The sequence below is a fragment of the Podarcis muralis genome, chromosome 1 (assembly GCF_964188315.1).
Source record: "Podarcis muralis chromosome 1, rPodMur119.hap1.1, whole genome shotgun sequence".
NCBI classification, from domain to species: Eukaryota; Metazoa; Chordata; class Lepidosauria; order Squamata; family Lacertidae; genus Podarcis; species Podarcis muralis.
In genome coordinates, this window is record NC_135655.1 from 91,593,801 (window position 1) to 91,609,997 (window position 16,197).

The following is a 16,197-nucleotide window of genomic DNA, read 5'->3' on the forward strand; positions in this document are numbered from 1 at the left end:
TCATGTGCCTAACTTTCCAAATTTTTTGCAGAAGCAATCTACAACCTTTACATACATCCTTATATTCTGATTTTATACTCTGCTATACTTTTCCTGGTTTGGAGATTAGAGTAGATTCTTAAATACACAGAATTCTTGAGAAAGTTATACAGAAAATGAAACTACAAGGGGAAAGTTTGAGTTCTCTCCTCTCTCTTTGAAACTGTCATTCATCGGGTACAGCAGAATGCTTTCCTGTGTCACTGTCACAAATGCTAAATAATGCTGAGAAGGACAGAAAAGAATTACCTTGTACAGTTAGTGTTGCTTCAGTCTGAATTTCTCCTAAGTCATTCCAAGCCTCACAGGTGTACTTTCCAGTATCCTCAGGGAATACCTCCTGGATATACAGGCTATATTCATTCCCCTTCTTCTCAAAATGAAAATCCTCCGTTTCCTGGATTTCTTTCCCATTGTGCAGCCAAATTATTTCAGGAGGCGGGTTAGCTGAGCCACAACAAAACACAAGGCTTTGAGATAAACCATAAGCAACAACGGAAGCGTGGGAGCTATTCTACTAGGCCAACTGCAGTCATGAGATAAGGAGGAACAAACAACTCACTTTGACTTCCTTTTGCATAGGTTTTTAAAATAGACCTATTCTCAGCTACATTCAGGTAGCTCAAAATTACACTGAGGGCATATTGCACATAATGGCACTTAGGTTTAGCTATTTAACAACCCTCCTGCTGTCCTATGCTTTCCTGTGAATCCAGGAGCCACAAGGCTCTGCACCATCTTTCATCTCTTATCCTCGGCTCTGCTGCCCCCATACTAGGATGGCCATGTGTACTTCTCTACAGGAGGCAGTCCCCTATTGAAAGATCAGTGAGAGGACAGTCTACTATTTGATGGTGTCCTCTATTTGAAGGGTTGTCCAGTCCAGCTGCTGAATATCGATAAAGAATCCCATGAAGGGAGGAGCCCTGAAGTAGTCCACTCTCAGTCTGCATCCAGACAGCAGGCTGAGCAGGCACACAGCTCACCTGACAACAGATTCTCCGTCCCTTTGTATTGTTATTTTTATTTACATTATAATATTTATTTCTAAATTTGCATCTATCCATGTACATTAATTTATGCAAATCTTATACAAATCTGTCCTTGAGATGGACAGATGGACATATTGCAGTCCTGCCCTTCTTATGGAAATGTCTGCAGCAAAATCTATATAATAGCATATGCAGAAGTAGCATGTAGTCTCTCTTTTTGTGCTTTCCTCACTATGGAATTGTCAGATTCCAGGCTACTTTACAGTCCCATGGTACACAATGATATCCCCCCCCAAAAAAAAACCTTCCACTTCCTCTGCAGTCGCACATGCACCCCCATAAAGACATCCACAATTCTGGTTTTCCAAAGCACACTAGATGTAATAAATTCCAGATAAAGATTTCTCTATAGCCTCCTTTTTACACATTTTAAATGACTCTTCCCCACTCCGCAGACAGTGGCTGGAAATACCATCCACTGCACTTTCTTTAAACTCTATCTGTTCCATGCAGATGGAAGAAGGGTTTATATGGATTATTTTTTTGTACTTTCCACTGGGCTGTGGGTGGGTTACAGCACTGGCCTTAAAACATACCATATGTGGCAGATAATGCCCCAGTGCAAACTAAAATTAAAACCCCAGCCACACAAAACATATTGTCTGAAAGGACCCTATTGTCTGCCTAATCTTTGAAGTCTTAGGATGGGTTAAGAGCAAAATATGTTTAAAATAAGCAAATTTATTGAAGATATGCATGAAATTTCCTGGCCAGGACAAGCCTCCCTAAATGTTGACTTTCCAAATGTTAGAAGGAAAAACTGGGATATAAAAAAGTGCCTAGAAACCAGGAGGAGAAACTGCTGGGTTAAAGTAGCCTTGTCAAACCTCAAAACAGGTGACCACGATCCATTAATAAGCACTGGCTCTTACCCGAAACTTCTACTGTCATAATCACTTGGCTTCCATCCATCACCTTGAGGTCACTTAGGCCTTTTAGGAAGATTGGAGGGAAGGTTTTGTTGACTGGGGCAGGATGTGCTCTTTGAGGTTTATTTCTGCTCTTCTTTTCTGCTTGAACAAACAAGACAACAGTTCAAATTAGGAAAGACTTGTACAAAGTAATAAACTGCTTTTTAAATGGAACAAAAACGGAATGGGACAGGGACCATTTCCAATGAAAAAAAAAGTCCATTGCTATTGTCGATCCAGCAGCAAGAGGCAGTTGTATGGAACAGAGGGTTTTCTTTCTGAAACAGAAAACAGCCCAATATATTTTTCTGTTGAAAATTCTTTATTGTTTTTTTTAAAAAATGCAATATTGACTAAAGCTGTGCATCTATTTCTATCATACTTAATTTTTTTGCCTTTAATTCAAATAATGTGGGAAAGAGAGAGAGAATATGGGAGGGTGGGAGGATTTTTTTTAAGAGGGTGTAGCTTTCCCCTTTTTATTAGGCCTTTTACAACAGTTTTTATTTACCAAAGCTTTTTCCTTCCATTGAGAGGTATAGGAGGGAAATATATAACACCAGCTCCAGGGCTGGCATAGTCCTGCCACTGCTCCAGGGGCACATCAGTGAAACAAAATGATTTGGATTCTGTGGATCCACAACCTCTTCCAGGACATTCCTAGCAAATCCCCAGCACACCTAGTTTTTGTCATCTCAAAGTAGGAGAAGCACTAGCTGCAAACCTTTTGGAAGCCGCAGGGAGGAGGATTCCAAGGTTAGAGTTCCCTTTTCAAGGAAGGACCTCTCTCGCCACCTTCAGCTAGGAGAGACCTGAAATATCCTGTTTCCCCCTGAGACAATCACTCAGGAATCATAGGATTGTGCCTTGTGAGTATATACTTATAACAATATGAACAGCTACAACAAAGAAAGTTGCTCTCAGAAAACTACAATAGTCATAATTGCTGTGGCATGGCGGGTGGGGGGTGGGACACCCACCCACACCAGCATGATCATGCAAATCCCCTTCAGGAAGCAAGGTTGCCTGTGGTCTCTGGCTGAAATTGAATGCTTTTGCCAGCTCCTTTTTATTTTGTAGTAACAGGAAGGAGGGAAGTGGAGGGCTAACCCAAATCTACAGCCTTTAGAACACAATCCTACAGAGAGCAATAACAAGCCCCGCAAATACTTAAGAAAACGTTTCCTTGATTGCATAATACACTTCCTTAACACTAACTATATTCACATTATGAGGGGGAGGGAGGTTTAAAATTCCCAATCAGAAGAGCTAAATTGTATTATTAGGTTAATTTGGTTCTAATCTTTAACCGACGTTCAGGTTGAAAAAATATGAATTCCAGACATGGTCTACTTCAAAAGAAAGTAAAGAAACATGAACAATGAGGCTTTTAAAAGCTTCTGATAAGAGCATGTTAACAGATATGTCCTCACATACTCAATGAGTGCTATTATAAACATACATGCAATAATGCAACTTACTTAAGACAATTTTATAACGAACAGCTTTAAGCTGGTTGACAGATAAAACACCTGTACCATAGGTTATTCAGTCTTATTGTACTCAACAAAAGGGGAAACACAACTTCTGCATTGCTTAACCTTTTGAGATCACTTAATGCAATAACACATTTTACCTCTTTCTTATTTATTCAGAATCTATATACCTACCCCTTTCAGGCAACTATTTCATACACCTAATGCCACAATATATAGTCATTAAAGATACTACAGGGCTCTTAGTCGTCTCTTCTGCTACCAAAACAAAGATCCTCTGTGATTTATGAAAAAAGTATGTTTCCACTAACCATTTGTCATTATTCCTTAGTCTGTCTCGGATGTATTAACATGGGAATATTCCTACTAGCAGTTTCCCAACTGTGCCCTGTATAAAACTCTTCTCATTAATGGATATGTCCATAACTTTCTCTCTTTAATTAAGTGGGATACATGCCATCAAAAATGCTTTGAGGATTAAATTACCCTCTTATTCATATCTAGACATGGTTATACAAAGGGCCAGCAAGAAGATTTGATCCAAATCCCTAGATCAGTAACAGAATCTTAATCTCACTGGGACACAATCTAGGTTTCAAAGAACAGAAAACTGAAGGACTACTTAACATCAGCTACTCTGAGTTGAGGGACAGCAAACCCAAACCCAGTTTCCTGGGTGTAAGCACCACTGACTTCAGTGGGACTTGCTTTTGAAGTAGACATGTATAAAACACTTCCAAAGCTCTAAACATACACAGAACTTGGCAAAATTATGTAACCAGTGCCAAAAGACTAGTAGAAAAAGCTCCCATTGGCTTTTATTAAATTCCACATCATGCAGTTGGTATATTCTTATTGACACAAAAAACTCAATGATTTGTACATGCATGTCTTCCTTCTGGTTTTAATACTATCCCTTCAGATCTTTCAAAAGCTGCAATGACACAAGATTCAGATTTCAAATGGGGGAAATGAGAAGCAGCACTTCCAATTACTGGTCTAAAAAGAGCCATGCTTAGTCTGAGAGATTAGAAAAGAGAAAAAAGGAAATTCTAAAATCCCATATCCTTTTTTTAAAAAAAATAATAAAGGCACACATTCACAATTAATTTCCACACAACATTTCATTTTATATAATGTAGTAACTTGGATCTGAATGAAGCGGTCCAGCACTTCATTTGTGGGCATTATCACTGCAAGTCACACAAACTATGCTCCACGGATGTGCTCCACAGAGATTAAAGTTTTCAAGTGCTTCCTCCTAAAAACAGTTTTCCACGTTTGGAAGTGAGGCTCATCATGCAGAGAAAAAACAGCCTGCATTCAATCTTAATTGACCTAACAGCATGACTTACACTAAAGTTTCCCAGGACCTTCAGTTTGATGTTTGCTACAAAACCAGAAGTGTAAGTAGTATCACCAAGAAAATACCCAGCTGAAAGGAAACTGACTCATGTGCTAACTCCAAGATTCCCGTGGTCTATCCCTCTGGGGATCAATGCAAAAAGGAATGCATGAACATGACCACACAGCCTTCCTCCCCATTCAAATATCCAGTGTAAATACACCTTTTTTTTTTACTTAGCCTAACACTTACACTGTGCATTTTTCACAGTAGAAGAGTAAAAATAAAACAAACTTATGGGGGGGGGGGGAGAGAAACTATTCAATTTTCTGGTATTTATTTTACTTTTGAAGGACATTTCATGGTGTAATTAGCACCATGGTATTTATTTTACTTTTGAAGGACATTTCATGGTGTAATTAGCATTCTGAGTCAAAGTGCAAATCACCCACATTTAACTAGTGGCCAATCCACAAAAGAGTGCTGTTGTCATGATTAACTAAATGGTTAATCTATCCACAGAACCTACGGATGATGGACTTTCTGTTTACGGGGTGGGTGGCAGAGGAAATGGGCTCTATTCAACTATGTTATATTCAGAGTAGACCCTCTGAAATCAACGAATCAAGCTCATTCATGTCCTTTATTTTCAATTGGTCTACTCTGAATAGGACCAACAGTAGACGCAACCCATTCTTTCCACTACCATAGTCCAAGAAGCAACACCAAGAAGCATCCTAGATGTTTTGAACTCGCCAGTAGGGAGAGTTGCTGTTCCACTCTGGTCCTCCTTGAAGGCTTCCCATGGCCACCTGGCTGACTACTGTGAGAACAAGAAACCTGGACTAGACGAACCCTTGGCCTAATCCAGACATATTCTTCTTATGTTCTTAGGAATTCTTATAAATCCTAATTATCATCATAGTACAAAGTGCATTTAACATATTTCCACAAAAGCCCTTCAAAGGGCCCTTGCATGCTTAGCCTACCGGATGACTGCATAGCCCCTTCTGTTCCATCTACCAGTCTGTGCTGATGATGGTTAACTAAGTAGGTAAGCATTCAATTACATGAGACCATCCCTTAGCCCATATCTAGAGAAGTGCTGTTTTCTGACTTGCAACTTCTATGGTTTCACAAAATCTGTTCCTGTGACTTTGGGGTGCATATTGGCAACACATGGTTTAGGGGCATATCTCCATTGACAGTAGTCACTCATCATTCTCTTATAGTCATTATTAAGAACACTAAAATGGTATCCAAACTGTATGGGGAAGGACTGTTTGTTGTTGTTGTTTTGTACAGCTACCCTTCCCCATGCCCTCTATTTTATCCACAGAACAAAAGATAACATAATCACTGTACTGATTTATCTCAACAGCCTCAGTAGTTTTTCTGAGTTCTGAGAACTGCCATGGGCCACTCGTGGCCAAGAATGGCAACATTTATATTCTTAGCTCTTAAATCTCCTGTGAATATCACTACCACCAGCATATCTAGCAAACACAAAAACTCTTTTTCTTGAAAGTTGAGGGGGGCTGAACTTTTGCTGACACCACTGTAGCTCATTACTGAAACAAGGAAAAGGGGGAGGGAAATGCATGCTGCTCATAATACTTTAACACTCAATCCAAACTATAACTCACATTTATTTCTAGGTTGGACTCTTTTAAGCTGGGATTGCCTTTATGCATATTTACATTCAAATGAACTGATACCACCCAATAGCATGAAGCTAACAACCAGCCCTGCAAACAACAAGAGCAGACTGGTTCAAAAGTAGCCAAATAGCAATCTTAATTATTTGCCAGTAAATTCTCTTCCTATTTAACTGAGTCTAAAGTGAGTATAATGTGAATAATCTTCTGTAGTGTTTAGTTTCTGGAAAAGATCTAATTATACCAGAAGAATCTGTTTGCCAGAGCCATACAATAATGCAGCCAAATAATGCCTAGCTTGAATCCTTTGCAGACACACATGCTCAGCAACATTGACCATTTATGGTGATTAAAATATTGTGTTGGCTCCGAGTCCAATAAATCAACTGAACTGCGGAAAAAGACTTAACTCACAAAGTGCTGGTTTGCTAAGCTCACAGAGGAGAAATCACACACAATTATACACAGCCAAGTAGTCACAGAACAGCTTCCAAATAAGATTATATACTTCACAGCGTTCATCTCCATTCTGGTTGACATCCAATCTCCACATTTTAACAGTGCTTTAATACTCTAATACTGTCAGCTCCATAAAAAGAAAAAAACAGCTTCACGGAACAAGAATATAAAATTTATCTGATTTTTTTTTAAGTTGCAAAATATAGAAGTCTTGTTATAATCAACATGCACTGATATATTTCTTTCTTTCATGAATACCCTCCTTTCAGCTTTCAATTTTACAGATACAGACAATAAATCTGGAGGCAATTTCTGAAATAAAGTGTAGTAGGGTACACATGCAAACCCACCCAGATTTCTATTAATTAGCTACTTCTTCTTGTTGCATTACATGGTATACCTTTTAGACAGAGAATCTTCTCCCCAATTCATAAATATATACAAGACAACCAACAACTGAGCAGGAGCTGCATAGTTGTGTCATTCAACCTGCCATCCACTGGCTTAAATCAAGAGAAATGCAAGAAGCCCAGAAATTGTCATGTTAGTTGCACCAACCCCTTCCAACTTAAAACATCCCCCCCCCCCCCCCGCTATGGCTGTAGTCCTTTCAAGACTATGTGATAGCATTTAATGAAGGTATAAAAAATACTCTCCAGCACTTAGTTGAGCTTATTCTAGAAGGATCTGTCTCTTTAAAGGCAGTCCAATATTCAGTGAGTTCAATTTGACTGCAACACTGATGGCGAAATTTGGACATTCCTCCTTCATCTGAGCTCCTTCTTTCTTGATTGGGAGGGGAGAAATAAATGCTTTGGCAGGCCCATTTTCAGCACCTCCCAAAGCGCCAAGCAGAGGGCTGGGAACAGCCCTTGAGCTGTGATCCTAAAGTACATGACAGCTAGCTGGCTGTTAAAAGTTTGGGAATCCTGAGCAAGGGATATAGAGGCAGGGGCAAAACAACCCATCTGTCAGTCATGTGACTTCATAATGATGTCATGTTTAACAGGAGGTTAGCCTGTGGGGTGGTGCCAGATAAAGACCTGGCTCCCAAAGTCAAAAAGGTTCCCCTAAAGCAGGCATGGCCAAACTTGGCCCTCCAGATGTTTTGGGACTACAGTTCCCATCATCCCTGACCACTGGTCCTGTTAGCTAGGGATGATGGGAGTTGTAGTTCCAAAACATCTGGAGGGCTGAGTTTGGCCATGCCTGCAAGAGTAAAAAAAAATATTGCTGTATCTAGAATATGGTTTTTGTCAATGCATGAACAGGCAGTGGCAATAACAAAGACTGCCTTTACCCAAAGTAGGCTGATGCACTAGACAGGATTTTAGTTGCTATATAGGACCATGCTATATTTATCTTGCAATGCCTCCTGTTAAAGGAAGGTACCTCTAAACAACATAGCCTCAATAAACTTGAAGCTGCTTTGAGTTGTTCCATGTGAAAGGCAGCAAAAACATTTTTGTTTCGCCAAGCATTTTTAGAGAATTAATTTGATTCACTGTTCGTCATTTCTTCTGTATTTTATGATGTTATAATCTTATGAAGTTTTAATTATTTTATTGTGTGCCATAATGACATTTTTATGTGACATTGATTTATAAGTATCTTACAAATAAATAAGCATGGATGTAAATATAGGAAATACTCATGGGACTATCAGAACTGCAAATTGTCTCTTAGTGAATCAAAATACAGTGGTACCTCTAGATACGAACGGGATCCATTCCGGAGCCCTGTTCGCATCTAGAGGTAAACGTAACTAGCGACGGCACATCTGCGCACACGCGGGTCGCTTTTTGGTGCTTCTGCGCATGACGTCATTTTGAGCGTCTGTGCATGTGCAAGAGGCGAAACCTGGAGGTAACGCGCTCCGTTACTTCCGGGTTGCCGAGGAGCGCAACTCAAACGCGCTCAACTCGAAGCGTATTTAACCTGAGGTATGACTGTAAGCTGGTTGGGGAAGAACAGGAGTGTTCAGTTGTGGCCAGAAGAAATACATAGAAAATTATTATGCTTCCTAAACCAAATGAGACATATACAAAACTGAGTTTGAAGGAAGGAAACAGCAGGAGCCAATACTTCAACTCCAAATTTTGTTCAAAATCTGCAGTATAGGGCAGATCCCTGTACTCCACCTCATCATATTAACTCATTTCCTAGATCACAAATGGCCAACTGGTACCCCACCACCATTAATTCTGCGAAACAATTTTGTCCAACCCCCTCAACCTTTAATTGTGCTCCACTAGAAATGAAATTCAAAAGGAAGGCAACAACACAGACGTGCTCTGGCTTCCTCTTAGGAATCAGTTTCACTGATGGCACAAGTGCCCCTGAAACTTCATCCTCTCTTGCTTTCTCTGTTCTCTGCACAGGTTTGGAGTGGATGCACAAAGGGGAAGCATGTCTGCTCACACTGAACCTGGTCAGGAAAGGATGCCAAGAATATTTCTATCCTCACATCCTCCTCCCTGTGAGTTTGAAAATGATTGTACAGTCAAAGTGATCCGGTTCTCAATTAGGTTGTGGATTACTACCATGTAATAAGTAAGGTGTTCAGTTTACAATGTTAAAAAAGAATACGCCTTACCCTGCCATGCCACACGTCACAGAATGATCACAAAAATCAAACTAGCATAGGAAGTGTCAGGCAGAAAGTCAATGTAAAACAAAAGTCACTGTAGGTTTGGTTTGATAAAACTACACCATGATTTATGTTCAGTTCAAGTTAAAAAACAAACAATTTCAGTTTCTACTCTTGGTGACATGTCAAACCATGCAATAAGGTAAATAAGACATGTGAATGTGTGGATCTAGTGGACATGAAGCCAATATCACACTGTCCAGTCACATTTACTCCCCCCCCCCCATTAGAGCAAGACAGTTTCTCTTCTCAAAATTTAGTTAAAAGGACCTGCTTTTACATAAGACCGCTTCTCAGCTTCACGCCACAAGTTCTCCTGTTCACTTTCCTTTTCAGACAACCTGATGTTTCACTAAAAACAAGCAACAACAAATCCCACAAAACAAAACCCCACAGAACCACGACACTAGCTTTAGCAGACTTCTCTCAAGCTTGTTTTATATAACAAAACATATTTTAGGCCCTCTTGCATGTTGTGTTCTTGATCTACGCAAAGGAACCTAGTGTCCCATCTCTAAGTCCTGAGGCTTTCAGCTAGGACCTCAGCCATTTTGTAACTATTTATTTCAAAGTTTGTACTGTACTCTGTCTTTCAGCTAATGAAATTACACACAACTGCCAGTAAAACATATGAATGTTGGAATATGATAATGGAAAGAAGTTTACTAAGATTTACAAAGAAGCATGTTAGTACTGCTAGTTTGACCATTATATGGTCCTTCGTAGGTGTGTGCAAGTTCTATATGGCTACTTTGCTCACTTTGTGAAAGTTATACATGCTAAAGGTAAATACAAGTGAAACAAAATTTGAGCAGTGGAGCAATTCTGGAAGTGCATTCATCAAAAGATGCAACTTCATGTCCCAGGTTAAGCTCAAGGAAAGCCAGTTTTTGCCGTGTGCCAGGCACTTCAGCTGAGAATAACAATGACTAGCAAGCCTTTGGACATCATGAACCACCTCACCTACCATAATCCTTGGAAATGTTTTGCAATTTCTTTTTTAAGGAAAGAAATGTTCAAGGGAATCAATGCTAAAAAACAAACAAACAAGGGACTTCCGGCGAGGCAGCATGGCGGCAGCAGCAGAAGAAAAGAGCTCCTGAAGCCAGCCAGAGTAAAAGGCTCTGGTGACCGATTCCCGGACCCCCCAGAACTGCTGCTGCCAGCACTGCCAACGGAGAGGAATTGGGGGTGCCCGGGCATCTATCAAAGGAGCCAAAACACCCCCCCCACGACCTTGATTGAGCCGGAAAGGCACCCGACCCCCCCCCCCAACAGCCAAGAGGAGCTCCAAAACCCGGAGGACAGTGGAACTAACGCAAAGAGGGAGAAAGAAAGGGAGAGAGGAAGAAGAAGAAAGAAAGAAAAAGGAGCCCCAAATTTACCGTTGCTGCCCCCATCTCTGCCGACGGGAAAGCAGAGGAGAGGTAGGTGAGCACGGTGAAGGCAAAATAGGCTTCGGGGAGGAAGGGAAAAAAAACAAAAACGCACGTGGCTGAGCCCTACCGGGAGCTCCAGCGGCAAGGAGAACACAGAGAAGCTGCATAACAAAGGAGACCACAGAAAAGAAAAAACAACCTTCCCCCCCCCCTTTTTTTTTTTTAACACCCCCCCTTTTTTTTAACCCCTTCCTCCCCCTCCCTCCCTCCCTTTAAAGAAAATATATATATACATCTTTCTTATCCCTCCCCCCCCATATACCTACTTTTACCACTTTTCTTTTTAAAAGAGGGGCCACTGCTGCTGCAGCCACCCTTTATTTGAATCTTTACTTTTATTTCTATCTTTTCTACTCACTATTTAAAGACACACTTTTCCACACACACATCCTCAATTTAAACCTCATTTTATTTCCACCTCAAACCCCCCTCTTAAGATTTAAAATGGCAGTACCCAGAAAACAGCCCTGAACCATCACAGGCCATTTCCTGGGACTGCCACTCCGCCCCAGACTTTCCACTCTCTTTTACCTACCCTCTTTTACCTATACTTTACTCATTAAAAAAAAATAAAAAAAAATAAAAAGCTCTATTTAAAGACACCCCCCCCTTTTTTTTTTTTTTTTACCTTTAATTCTCATTTTTATCTTTTACCCGTACATTTTTGGTTGCTTTTCTGCAGACGGAGAGTGGTGGCGGTGGTTGGGGGGACATATTATTATTATTTTTTAAAAGACAGAGCAGAGCCATACAATTATTCTTCTTTTCTTTCTCTTTTTAAAGCTCTTGTTCGCCTGCTCCTGAGGGGGGAATCTATCGCCCCCAGCTACGACCACCACTCTCTTTTAAAACAAAAATCTCCTCCATATACCCATTTGGAGAACAAAAAATAACTGCATGGTTTTGTTTGATTTGTTTTTCTTAAGAATAATATTTCCCCCTGGTTATTGTTGTTATTTTTTGCTTGTGGGAAAGTAATTAAAAATGGAGGAAAATTAAACATATACCCTCTAATCTCTTGCATCTCTACCTGCTAACCCCCTTCCCTTTATATGAACTGTCTGTCCATTAGTCTACCCATCTCTGCTTACCTGCCCCCCCCCCGCCTCGGCGGCACCGCTGAGGCATCTACAGAAGCCCTAGAGAAGTTCTTAAAACACAGGCTAGAAGTGACACAAATGACCACCTAATCGAAACGCTCTGTAAAAGCCACCAGCCAACAAAGCCTGATCAGCTCAGCAACCCAACAATACCCAGGAATCACCACTGCCACAACTCCTAACCATCACACGCCCAACCCCAAGAGGACGCCAAGCCAACCTCAAACCAAAACCATCAGGGAGACCGAGATGACACCAACCAGGGAGATGGCAAACAATGCTAAGATGGTAGCTCCCCTTCAAGATGATGACCACCCAATAACGAAACGAGATCTGAGGGAAATGGAAGCACGATTAGAAGAAGCACTGAAGGCCACAATGGCTCCCATGCAGGTACTAATCAACAATCTAACCTCCAAAGTGGAAGCTCTAGAGAACAAGAACCAAATGCAAGAAAGAATAATAGAACAATACCGGGAGGAGAACGCACGTGTGAACAAGAAACTGGACGAACTGGTAAACCAAATGGAAGCAGAACACAACGAGATGAAAATTAAGCAAGCCGACCTTGAAGACCGCAATAGACGTTGTAACATCCGCTTCCGCAACTTTCCTGAAAAAACAGAGGAGAAAAGCCCAGCGGACCTAATTATACGCTGGCTGAAAAACACAATCCCAAGCCTGAAACTTGAGGCAGAGGACTTGGAGAGGGCTCACAGAGCCCTAAAACCTATGCCAAAACCCAGCGCCCCCCCAAGAGACATCATTGTATGTTTCACACGCTACCGAAAGAAGGAAGAAATATGGCACCAACTCAGAAACTCAAGCAACCTTCGATATGGAGAAACCCCCATTCTGGCCTTACAGGACCTATCGCAGGATACCCTAAACCGGAGGAAAAGCCTGCGCCCATGCACCCAGCGTCTCCAACAAGCAGGGATCAAATACCGATGGGGCTTCCCCTTCCGCCTCATTGTAACAACGAACACAACACAACACATGGCTACCAACATACCCGAGGCCCTGCAACTACTAAAGAACCTTGAACTCGACCTCCCGCCGGAATGGAAACCGACAAACCCACCAAGCGACAGCCCCAACCACGAGGAAACAACAGCAAACAACTGGACAATGGTACAGAAGAAAAAGATACAACAGAAGCGGCGCAACAACGCAAACCAATACAGGCAAGCATCATGCTCAGAACCGTCCCGCCGGCCATACGACACAAGAAACCAGACCAAGATCAACCAAACCAACTCATCGCAGATGGACAACCCTACAACAACAACAACAACCCCGGCTGAAAGAAGCAACCAGGAAAAAACCACAAACTGAAGGACTGGTGATTCCCCCCCCTTTTTTTTCCCCTCCCCCCCCAAAACATAGATTTAGTTAACACCATCAACACCCCCCCCAGCCCCGCACCCCCACAGAAATCCCCACCCCAACACCAGTCCATACGACCCCAACCACATTCCCCATCACCCACACCTTCAACATCCTCATACTCCATACTAAGGAAAAACAACTCCAACCTTAATAACACAACCCACAATCAGGCTAAAATCTGATACCCAACCAGCACTATGGTGGCACCAGAGCGTACCAGCACCCACATCCCCACCCCAACACACCAACAATGTTGCTCATAATACTGGCAACACTGCTTACAAACCTTATACCTGACAGCGACGTTACAAAGTCACTTCACACTGTCTCGCTGATCACCCCCTATCGCAGACAACAGGGGGGACGGCCTGTCCTTGAACACGGCCTTCCACACCAGCTGAGACCTAGGACCAACTGGCTAAATGCCAGATGGCCCAAAATACCCCAAACAAACACCTATATGACTACATATAGGAAACTCCCTACAACTTACCCCCTACTCTTTAACCCAAATCTCACTCTAATCCTACTAGCCCCCCATCCACCACACCCTAGGTCAGCGCAACCCCACTGGTTCTTTAAACAACACGAAGAGAGAGACACAAGACAACCCGAACGGGTTGGCATGGAATCGCCCCACATAATAGATAAACAAAATGGCTAACCTAAAAGCAATTACATTAAACGTGAGGGGGCTGGGAAACCCCATCAAAAGAAAACGCATCACCTCATACATAAACACCATGAAACCACACATCACCTTCCTACAAGAAATACACAATCCACCCAAAGGCAGCAAACTCCTGAGCGACCCCCGCTTTAGTCAACAGTGGGTCGCACAAGGCTCAGGGAAAGCCCGTGGTGTAGCCATAATACTCAGTAGGGACCTGAACTTCACTGCCACAACAGTCCTCAAGGACAAAAAAGGCAGATTCATTTTCGCTAAAGGGACACTAGATGGCAAAATCAAACTGACAATCGGCTCCATATATGCCCCAAACACGAAACAACTAGAATTCTTCCAGAAAACACTAAACAAATTCCTCTCCTTCTCTGAAGGGGAAGCAATCCTAGGAGGGGACCTCAATCTAAATATGAAAGGTATATCCCTGAAAGATATCCACCCCACAACCCCATGGGCAACCTTCCTCCGAAGGAAACCCCCAACAACCAGGAACTCTTACAAGTTACTAAAAATGCTAAAAAACAGGGGTCTCTATGACATTTGGGGTGAGCAAAACCCGGGAGACATCAGCCATACATTCCAATCGGGACGCCATGATACAGTGTCCAGACTGGACAGCATTCTACTCACACAGGGTCTGATTCCCTCAGTAGAATCAACAAACATAGGTAACATTAAAATCACAGATCACGCCCCAGTAGAAGTCACTGTTAAAATAGGAGAAGGAACACAAACCACCCCATCCTGGTCCTTCAGTCCCATCCTAACTACAAACAAACAAATTAGAGAGAGTCTCACAAAAACCCTCCAAAACTACTTCAAAGAAAACGATGTAAACAATACAACAACCCCCCTCCTATGGGACGCAATGAAAGCGGTCACCAGAGGAGCTTGCATAAAAGAGAAAACATTCCTTAAAAAACAAACCTCCTCAAAAATTAGCAAAATAGAACAAGACATCACAGCCCTCTCATCACGCTACAAACAAACAGGATCTAAAAAACTCCTCAAACTTATAGAACAGAAAAGGAGAGAACTAGACTCCTTAGAAATCAACAAAACAATGATCAACATTCTATACTCTAAACAACGTTTCTATGAATATGGAGGGAAAAACTCCAGAATACTAGCAAATAGATGTAGGAAAAAAGCACTCAAAACAAGAATACACTGCATCACCAAAAAAGACGGCAACATAACATTCTCCCCCAAAGAAATAATTTCAGAATTTGCAGAATTTTACTCCAACCTATACACCTCCCATAACCCACCAGAGAGGGAAATCAAAAAATTTCTAGCAGGACTGACCGTGCCTACCCTAACTGATGAGGAGCGGGAATTCATGGACAGCCCTATCACCCCAGAGGAAATAGATGCGGTCCTCAAAAACTTGAAACCACACAAAGCCCCAGGCCCAGACGGCTTCACAGCAGAATTCTATAAGAAATTCAAAGAACCCTTGATGCCCTACATGACCCGCCTATTCAACGACATCATAAAAGGAGGCCCCATCCCCAAAACCTGGACCCACTCCAAAATAGTCTCCATCCCAAAACCACTAAAAGACAGCCTCAAAGTAGAATCATACCGCCCAATCTCATTAATAAACCAAGACTACAAGATATTCACATCAATCTTGGCCAACCGCCTAAAAATCTTCCTACACAAGTTAATAGCCCCAGACCAGACTGGCTTTGTCCCTGGCCGCAATATAACAGACCCCATCAGGAAACTACTGAACCTGATCGAACACAGCAAGGCAACCAAACTCCCATTGACAATTATGTCCCTAGACATACTCAAAGCCTTTGATTGCTTGGAGTGGAAATACATATTAGCAGTACTAACTAACATGAAATTTGGCCCCAACTTCCTACAAATCCTCAAACAAATATACTCCCAAGCCTCAGCAAAATGCAGAACTAACAATATGGATTCTAACACTATAGCTATCCAAAGAGGCACGAAACA

General features: G+C 41.8%; 1 protein-coding gene across 8 annotated transcripts in view; it reads right to left on the minus strand.

Annotated features, from left to right (window-relative positions):
- Positions 1-16,197, minus strand: part of MYLK (myosin light chain kinase) — a 190,430-nt gene that overhangs the window by 81,435 nt on the left and 92,798 nt on the right. For 5 of the 8 annotated variants that reach the window (XM_077934968.1, XM_077934971.1, XM_077934964.1 and 2 more), the window contains 2 exons: positions 1,964-2,104; positions 289-486 (listed from right to left, as the gene is read on the minus strand). The exons of 1 other annotated variant lie outside the window; for it this stretch is intronic. In XM_077934968.1, coding sequence (XP_077791094.1) covers positions 289-486; positions 1,964-2,104 — 339 coding nt within the window. The remainder of the gene's footprint in view (positions 1-288; positions 487-1,963; positions 2,105-16,197) is intronic. 2 more of the 8 variants (XM_077934977.1, XM_077934969.1) reach the window with 1 other exon arrangement.